Source organism: Cucurbita pepo, chromosome 1 (genome assembly GCF_057944985.1).
Source record: "Cucurbita pepo subsp. pepo isolate OVF chromosome 1, ASM5794498v1, whole genome shotgun sequence".
NCBI classification, from domain to species: Eukaryota; Viridiplantae; Streptophyta; class Magnoliopsida; order Cucurbitales; family Cucurbitaceae; genus Cucurbita; species Cucurbita pepo.
Genome location: NC_141798.1, coordinates 9,874,940 through 9,897,321, shown reverse-complemented (window position 1 = coordinate 9,897,321; position 22,382 = coordinate 9,874,940). Strand labels below are relative to the sequence as shown.

The following is a 22,382-nucleotide window of genomic DNA, read 5'->3' as shown; positions in this document are numbered from 1 at the left end:
GTTTCCATAGAAGACCACGAAGAGAAATAACCTCAGGAACGTTCCCAATTGAAGAAAATCCATTTCGGGCTCAAATCGGAGGTAAGTGTCGAATTTCCTATCTACAACCTCTTTTCCTTCAAATTAAGGATTCCTCTAACTTCATAGGAAGAATTCGAGTAACTTTGCTGAAGGAATGGAGAGCTGAAATGTCGTAGAACAGGATACCCAAGAGATCGAAAATTAGAGGTGTCGGGTAACTTGCAGACCGAGAGTGGTTTCTCAAAATTAAGATCCCACACTAAAATTCGTTCCTCCAAACCAATTCCTTTATCTTGAAGGAAGAATAAGGAAGAGATTTCGTGAAGAAATCGAGCTTCGAAAACCCCTAGAATCAGCTACCCAATAAGAAATCTTTTGTTTTACTCCGGTGAGAAATCATATTTTGGACGAACTTTGGAAGAAAATATCTTAGTCTACGATCCAAGAAAAGGTATGAAATCTATCCCTAGCTCTTCCTTGTAACACCCTCTTTAAGTTTCATGAAGGAATCAAGGGGAGAAACGGCGTGATAGGAGCTGGGGAGGGCGAGTTACAGATGGCAACGCGAACGGTCGCGCGCGTCTTCTTCCGTCTGGAGGAAGAAGACGATGACGTGGTTCTCATGAAAAACTTTATGGTTCAAGAAAGTAGACACAATAAGGAGTCTGTGAAAGGAAAGTTGAAGTCATTCGGGTACCGGAAGCTCAAGAAAAGAGGTCTCAAACGTCGACAACGAGGTAAGTAGCCACCTTAGACTTTTTGTTACGAAATGCTTGTAGAAATCGCTTGGACTTCCATATGAATCCTAAACCAAGTATGAACTAGGGTTAGATGAAAGAAAAACTCAAAGAACCGCTGGTTAAAACCCTGAACCAATCAAATTGCTCGATAATTAGGTAATGTTAGAATAACCAATTAGATGAACTTCGCTGCCTATGAAATTTTAATACTGAACATATTATAGTATGTTGAGGTTATATAAGAAGTTTGGTGGTTATTGGATAAGGATAAGTAGGTAAACCAAGAAATGGTGCAAAATGACCATAATGCCCCTAAGGATTTCTACCTACGGTTCATGATCTAGATGACCTCCAAATGCTACAAAACCCTGAAGTAGATCTTATTTTATGATGTTTGATGATTTGATGAAGTTTGAAAGTCATTGGAATATGTTAAGTAGCAAAACCAAGAATTAGGTGTAAAATGACCAAAATGCCCCTAGGACTATTTAAGAGATTTCAAGGTTTATATGTGCTCCAAATGATTTGCTACTTCTAATAAGGTCGATTATGAAGGACATGAAGATAAGTTTGAGGTTTCAAGTTGATTGGAGTAAGTTTGGAACCTAAACCAAGTTAGGATCCAAGAAGCACCTAAAGGAAACACCACAAGACTTTAGACTCTTCTAGAACCCTCTAAAGAATTCCCTAAGAATCTATGACCTTCTAGAAAAATTTACACTAAGATGGGTCCATATGGTTACAAATACAAGTTACAACTTATGCCTCGAGAAATTAAGAACCTTAAAAAGTTACAAGATTAAGAACCAAGAACAACAACACAAAAGCTTTACAACTACCCAAGTAGAAGAATGCTAGGTACCACTCAAGGACGAAAGACCAAGGTTTCCAAACTCAGAAACTCAAGAATGCTAGGTAATACTCTAGTCATGTCCAAAGTGATCCATGACCTCCCACCAAGCGGTGCCCAAGAATTCCTCTTCTAGGTGGGATGCCCTGCACCATGTTTCCTTTGTAGGATGTCATGCCCCAAGTTTCTCTCATCTAGAAGAGATGTCCTGTAGACTTGCAGGATGCCATGTTCAAGTATGCACCAAGCAAGTGACCTTTATGGTCTAATAAGGGGAGTAGTCTAAGGTCACGGAGGAACAAGAAGAGAGTAAGTTGCCTTAGTCATGAATCAAGAACCTCCTAAGACCTCCCACGATACAGCATGCTCATGACTTAGACTACGCTGCTTGGAACGCATGAAGCCTTGAGCGTAGGTTAAGCAAACTGTATTATAAGGCAAGCCCTCGATGCAGTATTAAGACTACATCGCTTGGAACGTAAGAAGCCGTGGATGTAGGTTTTCAAACTATGCTGCTTGGAACGCATGAAGCCTTGGGCATAGGTTAAGTAGACTGTATTATAGGGCAAGCCCTTGATGCAGCATTAAGACTACATCGCTTGGAACGTAAGAAGCCTTGGATGTAGGTTTTCAAAATATGTCGCTTGGAACGCATGAAGCCTTGGGCATAGGATTAAGCAAACTGTATCGAAGAGCAAGCCCTAAGATGCGGTAAGACTACGCGCTTGGAACGCATGAAGACTTGGATGTAGGTTAAGGCTGTGTCACTTGGAACGCATGAAGCCTTTGACACAGGATTGTCAAATGCATGTCTAGTGCCATAAATCCTAGGGGGAGTGTCTTGGAGAACGAATCAAGAAAAAAACAAGAACCAAGAACAAGAGAAAGATCAAGAACCAGGAACAAAAGACAAAGAACCAAGAACCATTAGAACAAAGGACAAAGAACCAAGAACCATTAGAACAAAGGACAAAGAACCAAGAACCAAGAACCAAAAAAAAAAAAACAATAGTAGTAAGAGTTCTAAGGACAAGATCCAGGAACAAAGAACAAAGAACCAAGAAAAAAAAAATAGTACTAAGGCCCTTGAAGGAAAACCAAGGTTTTAGGATTCAAGAACCAAGGTCTTTAAGAAAGAAGATAAGAACCCCAAGTCAAGAACAAGAATTAGAGGGGCCTAAGCACTTACAACAAAAACAAGATCAAGAACAAGCAAGAACAAAGAATGTGGTACCCTAGCATATCAAGGACACGATTAAGAACCTACAAGTAGGCTACTTACTGAATCTTGTACTCATTCCTTATTTTCCATTTTTTTTTCTAGGTGATAAGGAACTGGTCGAGGTCGGGAGCGGACTATGGAGCAGGTGCCATAGACTAACCTCACCCATCGTCCTCAACCCTTTTGTTTTAAAATGTTTTGCGTCTATTCCTTATTTTGTCCTTTTAACTATTATGTTGTATTTTAAATTACTAATGTGCGCACACTATTTTGGTATAATGTAAATTATGTTTTAAATTTTAATGGTTTTATCAAGAAGGAAAAATTTACCTGCCTTTTTGAGTCATCGAGTCAGCCCGGTCCGTACACTCTGTATCTGATAGCCCTTCTCCTGTAATATAATCTGCAGACCAGATTGGTGGTTTTCTCACCCTACCCATTATTGCTATTGTTTCTCCAGTTGGTGGATCGTTTGGTGAAGGAACGTCATCAGTGTATTCTTCTGCTTCTTCCGCTTCCTCTGCATTCTCAACATTTTCATTATTATTTTCCCACTCAAGTTCAATGTTTTCTTCACCAGAATAACCAACATGTTCCTAATTCCACTTCTTATCTTCCTCAAATATCACATCTCGGTTGATGTGAACTTTTTTCTCCATTGTTTCGAATATCTTAAAGGCCTTGGATTCACTGCTGAAACCTAACAGAACACACTTCACGCTTTTGTCATCGAGCTTGCTTCTTTTAACATCAGGGATATGAACATATCCAATACATCCAAAAAACCTAAAGTGTTCAATTGATGGCTTTCTTTAACTCCATGCCTCCTCCGGAGTCATATCTTTTACAATGAGTGTAGGAGATCTGTTAAGAATGTGATTCACCCATTGCACAGCATCTGGCCAGAAAACTTTTGGTACCTCCTTCTCTAATAACGTTGCTCTCACCATATTCATGATTGTACGGTTTTTGCATTCAACAACACCATTTTGCTGAGGTGTGAAGGCAGTGGTCAGCTGTCTTTTGATTCCATGTGCTTTACAGAATTCTTTGAACTCAATTGAGTTGTATTCTCCTCCTCTATCTATTCTTAGACATTTGATGAACAATCCAGTTTGCTTCTCTACAAACGCTTTAAATGCCTTGAACTAATGAAATGCTTCTGATTTTTCTAGCACAAAATATATCCATGTTTTTTCTCGAGAAATCATCAATAAAGCTTATAAAATACCTTATTTGACTGTTTAATGGTGAATTGATTGGACCACAGAGATTATAGTAGATAAGCTGCAATCTTTCAGGGCTCTCCACTTGCTCTACTTCGGAAATGGAACACGGTGGTGTTTCCCTTTGACACACGCCTCACAGATAGTTTTTACATCTTCAATTTCAGGTAAACCCACAACCATCTCTTTACTGCATAATGTGTAAAGTCCCTTGTAGCTGAGATGCCCATATCGATGGTGCCACAGCTCTGCCTTGTCTGAGATATCAACCTACAGACATCTCTCCTCCTTTGTTTTGTTATTTGATTCACCCAGCAGGATAAACATCCTATTAGTACTCATAACAGATTCTGCTATTTTTCCTCTTTTGAGATGAAAAATGCTGCATGTGCTTCGATCTCCTCCTTTGAATAGCACGTCTAAACCCCTTTCTTGAAGTTGTCCAACACTAAGCACGTTGTTCTTCAATTCCAGAATATAATACACATCGTTGATCACATAACTTATTCCCTTAACTATTATTTTCACTACTCCTTTCCCACCAACCATCAGTTTGTGATTGTTCCCAAGCTTGATATTATGTGTGAAGCTAGTGTCCAAGCTTGAGAACATACCTTTTTCTCCATACATATGGTTTGAACACCCAGAATCCACGAACCACACATCTCCTCTTTTAGTGCCTTGAAGCTCCACATATGTCATGAGAATAACTTCATCCTTTTCTTCGATCTCTGCAAAATATGCTCCATTGTACTCAATTGGACATTCATATTGGAAATTTCCAAGTTGGTGGAGGTAGTTGTAACACTCGATTGTTTCTTTGTTGAATAAGCGTCTTCTGCCCCTACTTCAACCTCTGTATGATCCTATGCCTCTTCCTCTGACATTGAGAGCTTGATCACCTTCTTCATGACTAATCTTCTTGAATTTCTTTTCATGTACAGACAGAGAGCTTTGCAGTTCATCAATCGTCATCTTTCCTGTGTCTTTTGACTCCTCGATGGCCACCACCACATATGTGAATTTGTTAGTCAGAGTTCGAAGTACTTTCTCAACAATCTTTGATTCTGACATGTCTTCTCCGTTGCTTCTCATCTTGTTGGAGACAACCATTACTCTTCCAAAATAATCATCGATGTTTTCTTCGTTCTTCATTTCAAGAACCTCAAAATCTCTTCTTAAAGTTTGGAGAAGAGACCGTTTCACCCTTTCGTTGCCTCCAAACTTTTTCTTCATCGAATCCCAAATGTTCTTGGATGTTTTGCGGTTCAAGATCTGTTCAAACACAACCCGATCAATTGCTTGGAACAGATAGTGCTTCACTTGATGGTCCTTCATCTTGAACTCCTCAAGATTCCTTTTTAGCGCTGCAGTCACTTCGATTCCCTCTGCTAATTCGGTGTTACCCTCTTCCACTAGACTCCACAAACCCTTGGCACACAAGAGGTTTTCCATCAGTTCACTCCAATGGTCATAGTGACCATCAAACTGTGGAATCTTGGTGAGTGTTTTGTCGTTGCTCATTTTCTCTCTTGGATCACTTTGTTTTGCTTTGGCTCTGATACCAAATGAAAGCTGTAAATTTCAGAGACTTGCAAATGTACCAAAAATGATCATTCTTTATTCACAGGGTCCAATGTCTTTTATAGAAAAAAATACATGAAACGCAGAAAAGACGAAAAAGGACATGACTCAACTGACTCCACTAATAACAAGAAAAAATAGCTAACAAAAATTTGATGCCTCAACAGTTATTAGTACATTAACAGACCGGATGGAGCGAATTGAAATAGCCTTAGGTAATCTTCAAGGGAGGGAAGTACTCTTGAATGAAGGAGTTGAAAATGAAGAAGATGACAATGTCACCCTTTTAGCGGGGCATAGTCCTAGGAGAGGGAGAGATGTCGGTCAAGGGAGAGGAAGAGTTAGAAAAAGAATAGATAAATTTTAGCACCAAAAAGAATTGAGAGCGAGTACCAGTATGAGAGAGAAGAAGAAAGAGAAGTTGGGGAGTAAAGCTAAAAATTCCAATTTTCTATGGGAGATCTGATCCAGAGGAGTATTTGCAATATGAGAGCAAAATTGAGCATGTTTTCGATTGCAACAATTTCAGTGAAGAAAGAAAGTTGAAGCTTGCTATGGCTGAATTTTGTGATTACGCCATTATATGGTGGACATCTTTGAAATCAGAGTGGAGGAGAAATTATGAAGAGCCAATTGAAACGTGGGAGGAATTGAAGACATTAATGAGAAAAAAGTACATTCCTAAGCATTATTCTCGATTACTCAAGCAAAAACTCTATACTTTGCAACAGGGATCCAAAAGTGTTGAAGAATATTACAAAGAAATGGAGGCCCTTATGAATAGAGCATGTATGATGAAGATGAGGAAGATACAATGGCTAGATTCCTTGGTGGGTTAAACCGACAACTTGCTCATCAAGTGGATAAGTAAGCATACTTTGATATGCAAGAATTGTTACACCTTGCTGTCAAAATCGAAGGGCAACTAGCTTGGGAGAAGGAGAACTCCAAGAGGTATGGTATTTCAAAGTCTACTACTTTCAACACTTGGATAAAGAAGGCAAATATTGAAAAGATAAATTTCAAAGTTGGAGGCAAGTATGATCTTGACAAAAAGAACAAAGATGAGATCTCCAAGGGTAAAGAGAAAGCGGAGCAATATAAAGAGATTCGAGAAAGAAATAGAGACATCAAATGTTGGAAATGTCAAGGAATTGGTCATCAGTCGTGATTGCCCTAACAAGAGAGTCATGATCATCAAGAATGCACAAGTTGTCACAGATAGTGAGGAAAGTGACCAGGATGAGCTAGTTGAAGAAGAAATCCAGGAGAATGAGGAGGAACCGGAAGATGTGAGTCATTTGGTACTTGTTACTAGAACTTCTTAAAACTAAAGTTAGAGAGAAATCGCATTTGAAATTTTTTATAATTATTTAAATATATCTTCTATACATTAACTAGGGTTGTGACTTAAGAAAATCATCGTCACAATGCATCATGATATTTAAAGCATGCATTTCATCTTAATATGGAATAACGTCATATTAAGAAATTTCATAATCTTACATCTTACATCGTTATGTTGTCATGCATCGTTGTCATCATATAATATCATCATAGAACATCATATAATATCATATGGCATTATCATATAACTCAATCATGCCATCATACGTCATATATTATGCATCATCATCCTATAATATAGTTACAACGTCATAAATACAAAGCATAAATGACACATACAAGGGCCACGAGGCACGTGTCGTCACGCATCAAACAAGTCGTCCAACATATCCGATAGTAAGACCACTTACTTGGTTGGCCTTAGCCGGCGTTTCGCTAAATTCGAGTATACCTGTCTTCCGTCCCTCAAAGTTGCTCCAAGTATCGCTGGGAGTCGTTTTCTATTAGGAAGTCCATCTCCTTTCGTTAGTATTTAGCAATTCTAATATATTTAACTTGAATTTGGGAAATAGAGCATTATAACGACTTCAGTTACCTTAATTTATTTTATTTTTGGAATATGACCAAAATTTTAAATGTTTATTTAAGAAAATGAAAATTATTGTCGAAAAATCATTAAAAAAATGTTATGTTTTTTTAATCTTATTTAGAATTTAAATAGTTTCTTAAGAAAAATGGATTTTATGGTAAAGGGATGATAAAAGAAAATTAATACAATTTTTAAAATTGAAAAATTAATCCGGTGAATTGGGTAAAGTCATTCTTATTTTTTCCTTAAATTAAATCGGTTAATTATTGTTTTTTTGTTTCTTTTTGCAAACTGTGATTTTTTTTTGCAGGGTTGAGGAGAGAGATAATTTGGGAAGAAATGAGAAGTTAGTGGAGAGAAACGAGGAACATTGTTTCTCTTTCTTTTAATCGCAAAACAAGGAGACATAATCAATGGCAAAACAGGCCAACTACTTCTCAGCAATAAACAAAGGAAAAGAAAAAGGCATGTTTTGTATATTTTAAGTATCTTTATAACCATCATTTTCCAAGCTTAAAAGGAACACAATTGTTTTACAAATCTTTTTTGAGAGCTACTTCACTTCACGAATGTCTCGACATGAGGGGAGCAGCGGAGCGGTTTCGATGAGCACGGTGGCTGTTGCAATGGCATTGCTGCTGTTGCTTGGCTTCGAACATGGCGATGCTGCTGCAACTTTTGTTGTAAATAGTCATCAGGATATCCAAGGTTGTCAACCAATTTCAGGACCTAAATGGTAGGAATTTAAAGGATAATGAAGCAATGGGTTGAATTAAACATTGACCTAGTCCCATAGTATCGTCAAACAAAGTAGACTCACTAACTTGGCTTCCCAGCTCTGACGTGGCTTTTCTACAAAATCCTTGATGATGGATATGGGAAAAAAAATAGAAGCAATAAATCTCACGCTAGCAAAAACACTATGGAAAGGACATTAGCCTAAAGAGGTGAAGTTCTTCTTTTGGGAAATAAATAATAAAGCCATTAGCACAAGTCATTAAGTAAAGGAATTTGTAGAAACTTGAAAAATGTATATCAACTTATTCTAATCGATATATGTTTAGTATCAAGTCATTAGGACCATTAATATCATCTCCATTTGTGCTCATCTTATCCATAGAACATGAAATGGTTGGTCTTTCCAAAACGTATGGGTCCCAAGATAGTTGGTTTATAAAAACATTTGTTTCCTCAATTATATCATCAAATTACTATTCAATCATTGGACTTTGAAATTTAAAATTGTTTCATAGCTGTGTCGCATCCCTTTATATAATCAGTCTTAATCTTGATTTCTATGATGCTATTATTCTGTATTATTTGTTAACATGTTCTTCCGATACCATTTAGGTTGCCCTTTCCCAAATTTATATATCCATCCATTTCCAATAGCTGAAAAGACATTTCCAATAGCTGTTCTTTTCACGATCAACACATTCACAAACCCAAATCAAATCTCAAATTCCAAGATTTGATGTCTAATCTTTTCGTAGCTGTATTTGTTATGAACTTCGTTAATAAACAATCATACTTTGAACATCTTGACATGTTATAGTCATATCATTGATTAGTCTCGGTTCAATTTGTGTAATGATCCAAGCCCACCACTAACAGATATTACGTATGGGATCTCATAAAAATTGCATATTATTTTCATTCACTTATTTGATATCGTTATATTGTTAAAAAAAAAAAATGCACATAAATGACGTATAATATATGGTAATTGAATCTACATCTAACTATATGTTTATTTGGTTTAGTTAAGTTTTAGAAGTATTCCTTATGAAACTCGAATCTTGTTGCAGTCTTGCGAGTGAATTCTAGTGATAGCCTCTTCAGCTCTTTGGCTAGCATTGGCATTCCGCAATAGAACACTCCCACCGTCTTGTAAGCGTGCTTCGACGCTATTCGCCCGAACACCTCCTTCCAGTCTGGCCTCGCGAAGTGAGTCCTCGCCTGCCAATGATAAATCTTTTAGAGAATAAGAATGGAATTGAAAAATGGGTCGAAGATAGCGTTGTTAGTTACTTACTCGAGTGCCGGAGAGGATGTCGACACCATGTTTGGCATGGTTCAATGCTTGAACCATTGTGATCAATGTGCTCCTTGCATCGCTTTCTTCGTATACACTCGTTAAGTAGTTGTGGAGTTCAATTTGACCCTGATTCGTTCGTTTGTTCGTTAGTTCGTTCGTTTCACTACTTGATTTAATGTCTTTGTTTTAGTTTTACGTACCTTCCTATCCATCTCCGCTACTTCATCCATCACCCCTTTGAACCACTCCAAAGAGCCAGCCTCCCTTGTCACCCAATAGAAGTAAGCTTGCGCCTGCCCCGTCCCCGTCCTACTCTGTAACTTCCTCTTTCCGCTTGGCGTTGTGTTTAACGATCCGAAGCTGTCTTCTGATCTGCTTGTTTCTGTTGTCGATTCCTATGTCATTAATAGAAAACATGAGAATCTTAGACTCAGTTTCGTAACGAAACAAAAAAAAATTATACGTGGAAGTAATGTGTATAAGCTTAATTTTAAAATACTAGAAACTAACTACTCACGGGTTATTAAACGGAACCTTTAAACTATTTTATTTTATTTTCTTAATATAAGACAAGCCAAAGAGGTCGAAAGTTGCATTTTTATATCGAGAGAGAGAGAGGTTCAAATTTCTATGTAAATAAGTTTTTAATGTACCGTTGGCGTCTGTTCTTCAATGGTTCTCGAGTTGTTGAGAAGATCCTTAAGGATACTAACAAAAGGGGTGGCTCCAATTCCAAGTCCAACGAGGAGAAGCACGTCGTAGTTTTGGTAATCTTGCGCGGGTGCTCCATACGGCCCATCTAACAGCAACCTCGGCTGGCTGAACGAATCATCACAAAGTTTAGAAACTAGATAGATACGAGTAGAAACGAGAGAAAGACCCATTACCTTTTTCTTTCCATGTTGACCAAGTGGCCCAATTTGGCTCTGGCAAGGACAGGTTTGGAGTTAACATGGTCAGTGAAGACACGCTTGAGTTCTCTGGTCCAGTCGCCCACTGTCCTGATATGCACACTCAGGTACTCATCTCCTGGCGCTGAAGTGATAGAAAATGGGTGCCTGAGCAGGTTTGTTTTCAGTGTTATGCTTCTTTTTTTTTTTTTTTTTTCTCTTTTTTTTTCCCCTTTGTGTTGAAGAAGCAAGTAGATTTGGAGTTGTAAACGTACCATTCAAACTGGGAAATTGAAGGACATTGAAGGAATATGTATTGCCCACTTCTGTATTTGAACCCTCTAGGCTTCAACATCACTAAGCTGAACACATTCCCCGGTAGTACTGATACCTGTTCATTTCAATCACTCGAACCTTTTAGTCCTAAAAAAAAAATTTATGCTACTTTCCTACGGTTACTGTAACAGTTCAAGCTCAAGCTCACACCCACTCTTAGAGGCTTTTCCCTCACGATTTTAAAACGGGTCTGTTAGGGAGAAGTATGTAATCTCACTCGCTGAGACACCACCCAATGTCTGGCTCTGATACCATTTGAAACACCTCAAGCTCACGACGAGGTTTTGAAACGCATCTGTTAGTGAGAGGTTTTCACACCCTTCTAAAGAATGTTTTGTTCCTCTCTCTCTCTCCAACCGATGTGGAATCTCACAACCTACCCCTTTGGGGGTATAGTGTCCTCGCTCGCATACTGCCCCCCTCTCCAACCAACGTGGGATCTCACAGTTACCATTTCGAGAATTTATATATACGACCTCAAAGGAAGGAGTAGATGCTTTGTTTGTCGAGTTCAAACTCAAATTTGACGACATTTAACGGATACTTCTTGTTAGATCGAACAATCAAATGAAATGGAAGATGGTACATTACCTTCAATATCTCAACAGAGTAGTACTCTGATCTGCAGGCTCGGAGGCTCCTCTCCCCAAGATACAACAGCAAAGGAAAAACGATATACACCCAAGTCTACCACCAAAAAAAAAACCACAAACAACTCGAACATAAACATATGAATTCTTAGCTAAATTCTAAATCAAGTTCGAAGAAACTCGTGATATGTATAAGCTTAATATGCAATAAAAAACCAAATAGCTATCAAACGGGGTGTCGGGTTACCGTTTTTTGAGTCCAGCTATGAGCAAGAAACAAGAAAGTCCCATGAACAAGAAGCAAAAGGTATACAATTCCCATAAGATGATGAGAGTACCAAAACGCATTAAACCCAGCCAATCTGTTCAACAACCAAGGCAATTTCACAACATTCCTCCTGAACCGATGAGTAGCAAGTGTAAAAGAAATCCCCATCAAAACCACCATCACAATCCCTGTTACCCCTTCAACACTCATCAAAAGCTCCTTATAACTCGGCTTCTTGTTATGAAAATCACTCGATATCACTTCGAATTCCTCCCGCGACGACCTCGCCAATCTCGGAAAGTCACACGCCAGATGAACCCCACCGTGGACGACGATCCCGACTGCTATGAAACATGCAATCAGCTTATGAAAATTGATGTTGTCGTCGAACGGAACGACTGATCTCGCTGCTGTCGATCGGAGCCAAGTGAGAGTGTTACGGCAGACAGGGAGGAGTATTAAGGCCATATTGAACTTCAGTGTCTCGGCAGCGCCTTTGGCTGTTGGAAGACAATACCCCATTATGTTAAAAGCTGCTCTGTTTTTGTATTGAAGGAATTTCCATATGAACAGAGCTGCCATTGTTGAACCCCAGAGGAACAGAATCCAAATTCTTTGCCAATTTTGAAGGACTACAGAATGGAGCGTTGTGGTGGCTGATTTAATAATGGTTTTGGGGTTAAATGAGCTTAGATTTTGGCTCCATCCGACACTTGTTGCTATGCTTAAAGGTCTGCTGTAATTCATATATGTGTCTCTTTGTAAAAGCAGAGTCTCCAGCTGCCATAGCTGAATCAATCAAGAAATTTCACAACGTGTAAGAATTCAGAAGAAACCCACATGTTAAATTATTAATTAAAACCATACCTCGATGTATCCGAGGTTTTCTGGGTCGAGTTCTTCCATGATCAACGAAGCATATTCCTCAGCTCGTTCTTTGAGCCTTGCAAGATTGTTAGCAGAAGCGCTTAGCATAATCAGCTCCTGCACTTCATGTCTTGTGATTCTACCATCTTCATTGCTGTCGGCCCTGTTCATGTTGGTCGGAATTACTCACTCGATTTACAAATGAATGAATTTGAATCATTCTTACATGTCGAAGAAGATTTGAAGACGAGCGTCAAAGCTTTGATCAGAAATCTTCAACCAAAATTCATGTAATTCCTCGACGTTGATTTTGGAAATCCTCAATCCTTTTCTTCTCGCTAATGCGTCGAAGATTCTAACCGCAAACTCCTTAGAATCCATCATTCCTGTCAGAAATTCAATTACTGTGAATGTAAAATTTTGGAGTAGAAACTGTAATCCAAAATGGGTTGAGCTCCCACCGATACATTCTGCAAAATCATCTCTGGCGAGGAGTCCAGCTTGAGCCAGAGAATGAAATCTGGAGTGGACTCTGCGCCAGAGCTCGTTGGCGTCAGAGGCACCAGTGGTATTGCTGATGAACCTAAGGCCACGAAGGGCAGCCTGGGCGCTAGATCGAGTGCGCTGCAGCTGGGCATTGAGACGGCGGGCGTCACGGGCAGACATGGGTACCGCCGCCGTGTCGTCCCTGTCGAGAGACGAGGCGGTAGAAGCGCGGGAGGAGGCAGAGCGGAGCCAGGGGAATTTGTTGCGGATTCTAGCGGTGATGGAGAGGAGAGAGTCATCCGGGAGGGGGTCGGGAGGAGGAGGAGGAGCAGGAGCAATGCTGCGGAGCATGAGGGAGTCGTTGTCGAGTTCCAATGTGAGCTCGAGGAAGTCCTGGTGGTTAACGAGGTCGTTTAGGAAGAGGGGTAGCATCCCTTGGGGAGGTGGGGGAGGCGGGGAGTAGGAGGAGGACCTTGGCATTGAAGAGAGAGGAGATGGGAGAAGGGGGGGTTTGATTGAAGTTGGTGGCGATGAAGAAGAGAAAAGGGGAGAAGGGAAAAAGAAACACACCTCTCAACCAATTCCAACGCACACCATTTCAACGCTTTCTTCGTCTCATAATATATAATTGTGTGCGAACAAATAATCAGAGTGCCACCAACATACAACACAATACAATGCAATACAATATAAGGAGAGAAGGGGTTCAGATTTGGGGTGGTGAATGCAAATGTGGTTGTGTTGTCCCATCCATCTCATGCATTAAAAAAATTATTTTAATTCTTTTTCATAAATACTAAAAATAAAAAAAGAAATGAGAGTATTAATAAGTATGAATAATAATGATGCATAAGTGATGGATGGATGATGATGATGATGTTGGTGTTTGTTTGAATTTTAAGCTTTTTTATTCTTTCATTATAAGAAATATTCATTCCATACCATAATATTACTCCATCCTTTTTTTTTTTTTTTTTTAATATCTATTCAAATTAGTAAAAAGGATTATCCACGTAATCATTGTTATTAATCTAATTATTCTAGAACAACACGTAATTTCCAATTAAATTACATCTTACGCAATAAAAAAATAATAATAATAAATAGAGTACGACATAATGATTGATGGTGCAGCTGAATTTGAATGCAGTACGACATGTCGAAAGTTGTAGGCTTTTATAAATGAAATCAAAGTACACACCATTCGTTAAGGGAATGTACATGGATTTGCGTGCATGCCCTTTTCATTTAAATCTTTACTTTTTCTCCCTTACCTCAAAAACCTTCTTAATTTCTGATTTCATTCTTAAATTCTTTCCATTTTCAATTTATTGTTCAAATAAAAACGTAGGATATCTAGAAGGGAATGAATTTTGGTAAAAGTGTCGGTTGAATCTGAGAATTTGAATTGACCCAACTTGAATAATAAGAGTTGGGTTAGATTGGGTTAAATATGATTTGGGTCGGGTTGGGTTGGTTTTTAGGACCCAGTCCTGTTTGAGTTGAGTATGGATTTAGTATACAAAGATCCAAGTCAACCCGATTGCATTAACAAACCGAAGAAGAAAAAAAAAAAAAAAAAAAGATTTTCTAGTCTAATCTTTATGCCTATGAGCCTCACCTGATGACTCCAGTCTCTTCCTCCTCCTTTGACATGACACGGATAACTCACCAACTTAGTACTTCTTTGCCACTCGCAATACACATCAATACTTTTTCGTTCTTCCCACAATTCCTACTCGAGTACACTCGCCTAATAAGTTTCACTGGATTCTTCATCTTCTTCGTTCTTCCTTCCTTCCATAGTGCTCCTCCTCGCAAGCTCACTTACGCTAGACACATAGTCATAGACTCGCACTCCTCATAGGTTTGCAAACACACCCATCACACAATCGCACTCTTCATCTACCGTAACTCAATTAATACATGTTCTTTAATATCTTTTGTTTCATGTTTTATATTATTCATGCAATTAATTCACAATTAAAATTTTTATTTTTAAATTAAACAACTCGACAACCCAACCCCAAATTAAAAGTTAAATTCAAAATTATTTAGGTCAAATTAAAATAAACGTGAAAAGTTATCCAATTAGTTTCTTTTCCAGAATAATATTACCCAAAAAAAATTATTATTAAAATGCTTCTTTTTGTCGGAAGCCTACGTGACATCTATTTTTGGATTAAAAAATATTTTTCTAATTTTTTAATAAGTTTAAATGAAAAAAAAAAATATTTATTTTAAAAACAATAATTTTGTGCCTGGATGTGGCAGAGTCAACTATATATTATAGAAATGTGGTGCACAATGGCATGATGTGCAATCATCCCTTGATTTTGTCCCAACAATACTCTCTCTCTCTCTCTCTACACAATATCATAATATGAATTTTCTTCAAAAATAATAAAATAATATGAATAATTAATATTATTCACATAAAACTACTTAATAAAATTGAATTAAAGTATTATAATTTTTAATTTTAATTAATTAAATCATATCACGACTAATTTTATATTATTACATATATTTCTGTAGGGACCCATATCTAAAGTGATGAAGATCCCGGTTGGAAAGACGAGGGATAGAGCAAGGAGAAGATTTGTCTCGTAGACTAAACACGATAATGATAATTATTATTATATTTTCAGATTTATTATTTATAATTTATATTATAAATAAATAAGTAGAAAAGGGTAGATGCAGAAATTGGAAATAGAAAGGTAAAAGGTAATTATCTGAGGTAAGAAAAATAGAATGAGAAGAGAAATAAATTTTATTATTATTTAATTCAAATGTCGGATTCAATTGACATGAAGCCAAACCACACCCATAAAAAGAAGAAAATAATAATAATAATAATAATAATAAAATAATAAAACAGAATATTTGGAAGCACGTAGCTTAATTTGATACTTTGATTATGATAAGTAAATTACCAAAAAACCACACCCACCCGCATCCCCCAACCTCGACATTTTATTTATTTATTTATTTATTTATTTATTTATTTATTTATTTATTTATTTATTTATTTTGGCATTATCACATTATTGTGTTTGAAAATAGTCCCTTTTCTTTTTGCTTCACTATCACTCTTTTCTTTATACATTAACTCTTTTTCAAGCATCCTCTGTTCTTCCATCTAAATAAATAAATAAATATCAAAATTAAAAAGAAGATAGGTCACAAGTAGAGTTGATGATCGTGTGACGGTGTATTCTTACTTTTGAGTTAGTCAAATAATTAGAATTTGGATCATCGTTTGCACGAACAATGTATACTTATGTCTCCAACCCTATTTTTAGGAAAATGTTTTAGAAAATGTTTGGAAATCGATTTTAGAAAATAATGTTATTAGTACATTTTGTGTCAAAGACCTAGCTGACATGAAAGCTAGTAAAAGAGATTTGGAATGAACGTGCGAACATAAACGACACAACTAAGATAAAACATGATTTGATATTGAGTACCTAAGCGTCAATTTGACACACAACTCGATGCATGACTGAGCCTAGCTCGTTCAATAAATTTAGTACAAGAAATCATGATTTGATATATTTGTTACAAGTTTTGTTGAATAAAAAAAATATTTTTTTTACCCTTTTACATATATATTATGGAACTTTTTTTGGACAAAAAAAGCATCAAATGTTGGAGATGCGGGGTATCGAACCCCGTACCTCTCGCATGCAAAACAAACACTCTACCATGTGAGCTACATCCCCCATTTGGTTGTTAACAAACATCGTGTAAAAAAAACCCAATCGCGGACAGATTTGGATTTAGTTAGTTTAGGCCTTTGGGCCGGCCCAGTTCTGCAAATACTAGAAGCCTTTTTTAACGTTTTCTGAAATGGACAAAAAAATCAAAAAGAAATTGGAGATGCGGGGTATCGAACCCCGTACCTCTCGCATGCAAAGCGAGCGCTCTACCATGTGAGCTACATCCCCTACTTATTTCTTTTAAATACAAAAGAAAATATGAAATATATGAAAAAATGTCTAGACAAAAAACCAACTATTTGTTAAGACCCGTTTACGGAGTCGCATTGTCAACCTTGACCCGTTTCTACCCTTAATAAGGGTTCTTGTCTTGAGCTAACCACCCGTGTAGTCCCAAGTCCTTCCTCAAAACCAGTTTAACGAAATCACAATGTCAACCTTGTCTCGAATCTAACTCAATAAACTCAAGTGGTCTTAAGGATTCTGTTAAGCTTACTTAATCTTTCTTAGATATCATGGTGGTTTACTAGATCTTAAAGGACGTCTAAGCAGTTTAGTCTATATCTCATGTTTCCAAGACACTTAGGGTTAGCCCCTTAGGTTATTTCGTCCCCATATGCACTCATGTCTAGAGCTCTAATTTTTACTCACATATTTAGGATGCTTGGTCTACTGGAAACGTTTTGACTTGGGTCAACTTGTAGACCTCTCTAGCTCCGGCACCCTAATCTTAGTTTTGTTCGCTCATGCATGATTTACTAGGGAGATGTTCCTATCGACTATCTAAAGCTCGAAAACATACTCTATTCATTCATACATGTATATTAGGGAGATATATATTCCCATCAATCACCTAATGCACGGAAATCATAAAACATAAACATAAACCATACATTCATACATGTCTACCTCTTTGTCTTAAGTTATTCTTTTTAGGCCATTTTTTCTTTACCTTTCATTAGTTGCGGAATTAAAGTGCCTCTTTTATCTTCCCCTTTCGTTTTCTTCTTTAGCCTCATTGGTTTCGTGCCCCTCTTTGTTTCTGTCTTTACCTTTTATATGGTTTCTTTCTCTCTTGCGGATTTGGATTAAAATTTTTTGCGTGTCATCCTCGACAAATTTGCTGCCAGAGTTGCTACAACAAATATCATCACTAATAGGATCGCTCCCAGATTTGCTATAGCATTATGGTTCAATATAAAGCTTCTAACTCTCTATAAAATAACTCAATTATATATATAATTAAACTACATAATATCATCACTAATAGGATCGCTCCCCTTTCGTTTTTTTTTTTTTTTTTTGTATGTGTGGGGTGGTAGAATTATTTAATATTCTCAAACTTAAACTAGTCATTAAAGAAACAGACCTCTCACCTCACTATTTTATTTATGATGATGAAGAATATTACGTCCATGATTTCTAATTCCTGCACAAAGTAGCACTACTGCATATGAATCATAAAATGCATGATGTATGGCCCTACATAATATAGACCATGCTTCTAGTGTGCATGCATGAACATTATGGAGACTCGTATGGATATAACTATAAATAACTAAGCAAAATATGGATGCATGCTTCTTAGTAATATAATAAGGTTGCAAAAGGTGTGGACAAAGAGTTCCCTTTGTCTTTAGACATCTTCCGAGGAACTGTTCTCTTCCTCTTATATCGAATGAGATGGTAGGCTTGTTGACTTGGTCTTCAAAGCTCTTAATGAGATGCAATTGTGTATTCTCACTCTCGAGTTAGTCAAATAATTAGAAATTGGGTCATCGTTAACACGACCAACGTATACTCAAACCTCCAACCCAATTTTTGAGAAAATATTTTAGAAAACGAGATTATAACAGTTTTAGAAAATGTTTGGAAATCGATTTTGAGTAAGAATAATTTACGACTAATCATGCACCCCGAACTTACATAATAAGAACAGTTAAAACCTAGCTAATATGAAAGCAAGTAAAAGAGGGTTTGAAATTAGCATGCAACCATAGGCAACATGTCCTGTAGCATGCCCTATACACATATGATTGGGACTTCAAACACGCGGTCGCAGACAACACACCTTAGACAGACATAATGGTGACGCCGAGCACCTAAACTTTAACTTGACATATGATACTGAGCCACTCACATGTATACTCTGAGCAATATTCATGCCAATTAAAAAACTAGTTTGTTGGATGAAAACATAATTTTTTTAGGGGTTATAAAATATTTTTGGTGTTTAGAGCTTTTAAATTTGTAATAGTTTTATCCTTTAAATTTAGTATATGTCAATTTAGTGTTGTATTTAAAAATTTATAATAGCTTAATCATACGCAGTCAAGTATTCTATAAAATTAAGTATTAATTTTTAATATAAAATAATTTATTTTTTATTTTTTTTATTTATAAATACATTTGATCACGACTTGGGATTTAGTTGGTTTTGGGCCGGCCCAGTTCTGGAAATACCTACAGACCATTTAACGTTTTCTGAAAAGGATAAAAAAGAAAACAAAATTTGGAGATGCGGGGTATCGAACCCCGTACCTCTCGCATGCAAAGAAAAATGTGGAAAACATTCAGTTTAGCCTTTTCCGAAAAGAACCAAAAGGAACTGGAAAGTGGAGATGCGGGGTATCGAACCCCGTACCTCTCGCATGCAAAGCGAGCGCTCTACCATGTGAGCTACATCCCCCAACTGTCAGACAAACTAAATTTTTATTTTAATATAGGAATATAAAATTTAGAATTCTAAATGGAAATATAATAATTATTTAAATTAAAATTAAATTTCTAAAATGGAGATATAAAAAGTATTTCTAAATTTTAGTTAGTAATTATTTATTGCTAACAATTATTGAATAAGAATTATTTGATAGATGATGTCATGCAGTTCTAAATCTTCTATAGGTTGAGCTGGCCTAGTTCAAATATGTAGCAATTTAGCAATTTGTAGGCCTTGTTTGACAATGAGAATTGGAAAAATTGTTTTTCACACCAATTTTTAGGCACTTTCTATCGAGGACCAATATGCCTCGCAACTTATTTCATTGTTTTCGCACCAATTGAGTAGGTTCTCTTGTTGCTCCAATATTTGATCCATACCTACGACTAAACTACTACTCTTTCCTTGCACAGCTGCTTGAGCTTTTCTAACAGCCTCCTATGAATTCCATCAAACTATTTGCATCCAATTTTTCTTCCTCTTCATAATATTCCCTACATTAATACTTAAGATTTGTTCAGCAAAAAATATTGTGTCAGGTGTGGTAGGTAGCATGTTGGTCTTCACAAATGCAACTCACACTTTAACTTGAGGGTTGAGGTATGCTTCTACCATTGTCCTTACAACACATTTTGAAATTTGTCACTGTGTTCTAACTATCTCTAATGTTGTTTTGAGTTGCACATTTGAGGGGTACTTTAATGAACCATTTCATTAAAGGTGACATGATTGAAGGTTTGTAGTCAGTTAATGACCCGAGGGCTCCAATCAACCACCTGTGTTTTGACTATTAAGTTGTAGTCTTTATCTTGGTTAGCATGTGCATAGAATTCCTTCACCGCTGGAACTATAACTTGTTATCTAGTGTAGCATAAAATGATTCTAGAAGGCAGGAATTTGATGAAAATGAAAATATCATTAGAATTAATACTTGACTTATCGCTCAAGATTAGTTGATAAGATAAGGAATCACTACAAGGGGAGTAAGATTCGGATTACCTTGTTGATCGAATATCTCAAGCCAAGAACACTTTGTTTGAGATTCGAATCACTCCAGAAGCAAAATCGATCATGTCTAGCTTCAATGATTCTTGTTGATCAAATATCTCAAACACTTGTTTGAGATTCGAATCACTCCACAAGCAAGATTGATCATGTCGAGCTTGAATGATTCTACATGCAATCTAAACTACATAGAATTGCAAATAAACTTAGCCATTGGCTAAAGAAAAGCACAAATGCTTCTTTCTATATTTTCCAAGTCTACCTTACAAATACAACATACATGGCTTTATATAGCCTAAAAAATGAAACTACTCAAGGTATTCCAAGAGTTGTAACATTCTACTTTATGGCCATAATTAGCCATTATGTAAATGTAACCGAAATTAAATAACAAGTCTTAAAATACAATAACTCTAAATTACTCTATATTGCAACCTACCCAAAATTTATAACCATCAAACTTCATTCCTCTTCAATGTGACATGAATTGCAACCTCTTTTGATAATTTTGACAACATTTTCTTCACATCTTCATTGAAGTATATTATATGAATGATGTCTCTTGGTTCATATCATTCTCCACTTCTTCAAGAGGATTCGTCCTCGAATCTATTTGTGAAACTTTGCTGCAAAACATAAGATATGAAAATACAAAGGCCCTCACAACAATCTCTCATGTGTATACACTCAAGGATTTTTTTTAGGCCACTCTGTTTGCACTCATTTACACAAATGAAGCTCTCAATCTCACCTCCCAAAATTTTGAATAGAGCAAAGATTGAATTTTGAACTTTGGGTCGACTAAAATCTAAAAACATGAAAGTAAATAAAAATCAAATTGAAAAAAAAAATGCAAAGGAAACATATATCCGATCTTGAGCCTGAAGCTCTGATACCAAAATGATATGGAAATCAACCCAAGGGAAAGTATGGAACGGATTACCTTGATGATCAAGATCAAGAGTAAAGAAAACTCGTTTCTAAACTCGTGATTCGAATCACTCCACAAGAGGTTTGATCAATACCACTTGAATGACTCTACATGCAAGTTCTAAACACAAGAATTTGCAAAGAAAGTTTAGCTCTCAACAAAGCTAAAATAGAAATTCTATTCTCAATTCCAAAATCTGATGTCTAATCAAAGAAAAGAAGGCTTTATATAGCCTTTACAAACCGTAACCTATGTGATACATAACTCCAAAATTAAATGGGCTAGTAAATGAGAAATACCTATAACCTCCATATTAAAATGGCTGGTTAATGGTGGAATATAGTAACCTATGTGGGTTACAATATAACCTTAACTCCTATATTTAAAACTAGCTTAAATATGAAAACAAATAGTTAAACTATAATTAAATAATGCAAATAATAAAATGGGCTTATTAGTCATCCTTGGACTATTGATAAATTCAGCGAAGTTCATTAAATGCAACTTAAAGTGCATTTAATTCATCTCTGTCTTGAAGCTCAACTTTGCATAACATATAAGGGAGGTCACCAACGTCTTCTAGAATTTCCTTTGATGAGCTCACCATAGCTTGAATATAACTGTATAAGGTTTGTTGTAGCTTCTTGGCTCTCGTCCTTGTAATTGGACCTTGAGGTATGGAAATTCCTTGGTCGTTGTTCATATCATTAGTGTCAAGAAGAAGGTATAAATTATGAAGAAACTTTTGCATCTATTGTTTGATTCAGAACTACTAAAATATTTCTTGGTTTTGTTTCTTATAAGAAATCTTTCTTATATCAAATGGACGTAAAAAGGTGCATTTCTAAAATGGTTATATTATATAGAAAGTTTATGTGGAATAACCTCTCACGTTGAAAGTTTTGATTTACCAAATCATATTTATATGTTGAAAAAGACTATTTATGA

At 36.6% G+C, this 22,382-nt stretch overlaps 2 protein-coding genes and 2 non-coding genes across 5 annotated transcripts; all 4 read right to left on the bottom strand.

The window, feature by feature from the left end:
• Window positions 1–3,645: 3,645 nt before the first annotated feature.
• Window positions 3,646–5,583, bottom strand: LOC111778448 (uncharacterized). The gene is made up of 3 exons (XM_023658288.2): window positions 4,914–5,583; window positions 4,674–4,790; window positions 3,646–3,956 (listed from the first exon to the last, which is right to left on the bottom strand). The coding sequence occupies exons 1-3, from the start codon at window positions 5,581–5,583 to the stop codon at window positions 3,646–3,648; spliced, it is 1,098 nt and encodes a 365-aa protein (XP_023514056.1).
• A 3,625-nt stretch (window positions 5,584–9,208) lies between these two features.
• Window positions 9,209–13,771, bottom strand: LOC111792843 (Riboflavin synthase-like superfamily protein). 2 transcript variants are annotated; one of them, XM_087118419.1, is made up of 11 exons: window positions 13,030–13,771; window positions 12,795–12,954; window positions 12,569–12,731; window positions 11,681–12,481; window positions 11,435–11,530; window positions 10,783–10,898; window positions 10,505–10,675; window positions 10,271–10,436; window positions 9,818–10,012; window positions 9,615–9,743; window positions 9,209–9,538 (listed from the first exon to the last, which is right to left on the bottom strand). In XM_087118419.1, exons 1-11 carry the CDS (start codon window positions 13,532–13,534, stop codon window positions 9,350–9,352), a joined length of 2,691 nt encoding a protein of 896 aa, XP_086974545.1. In that variant the 5' UTR covers window positions 13,535–13,771; the 3' UTR covers window positions 9,209–9,349. The 2 variants fall into 2 exon arrangements, with proteins under 2 accessions (XP_086974545.1, XP_086974541.1); XM_087118415.1 differs by having other exon boundaries at window positions 11,681–12,490; window positions 13,030–13,769.
• Window positions 13,772–16,934: 3,163 nt separating this feature from the next.
• TRNAA-UGC (transfer RNA alanine (anticodon UGC)) lies at window positions 16,935–17,007 on the bottom strand. The gene has a single exon. It is a non-coding gene; the product is annotated as a tRNA-Ala (tRNA).
• A 2,388-nt stretch (window positions 17,008–19,395) lies between these two features.
• TRNAA-UGC (transfer RNA alanine (anticodon UGC)) lies at window positions 19,396–19,468 on the bottom strand. The gene has a single exon. It is a non-coding gene; the product is annotated as a tRNA-Ala (tRNA).
• Between the last annotated feature and the right edge of the window lie 2,914 nt (window positions 19,469–22,382).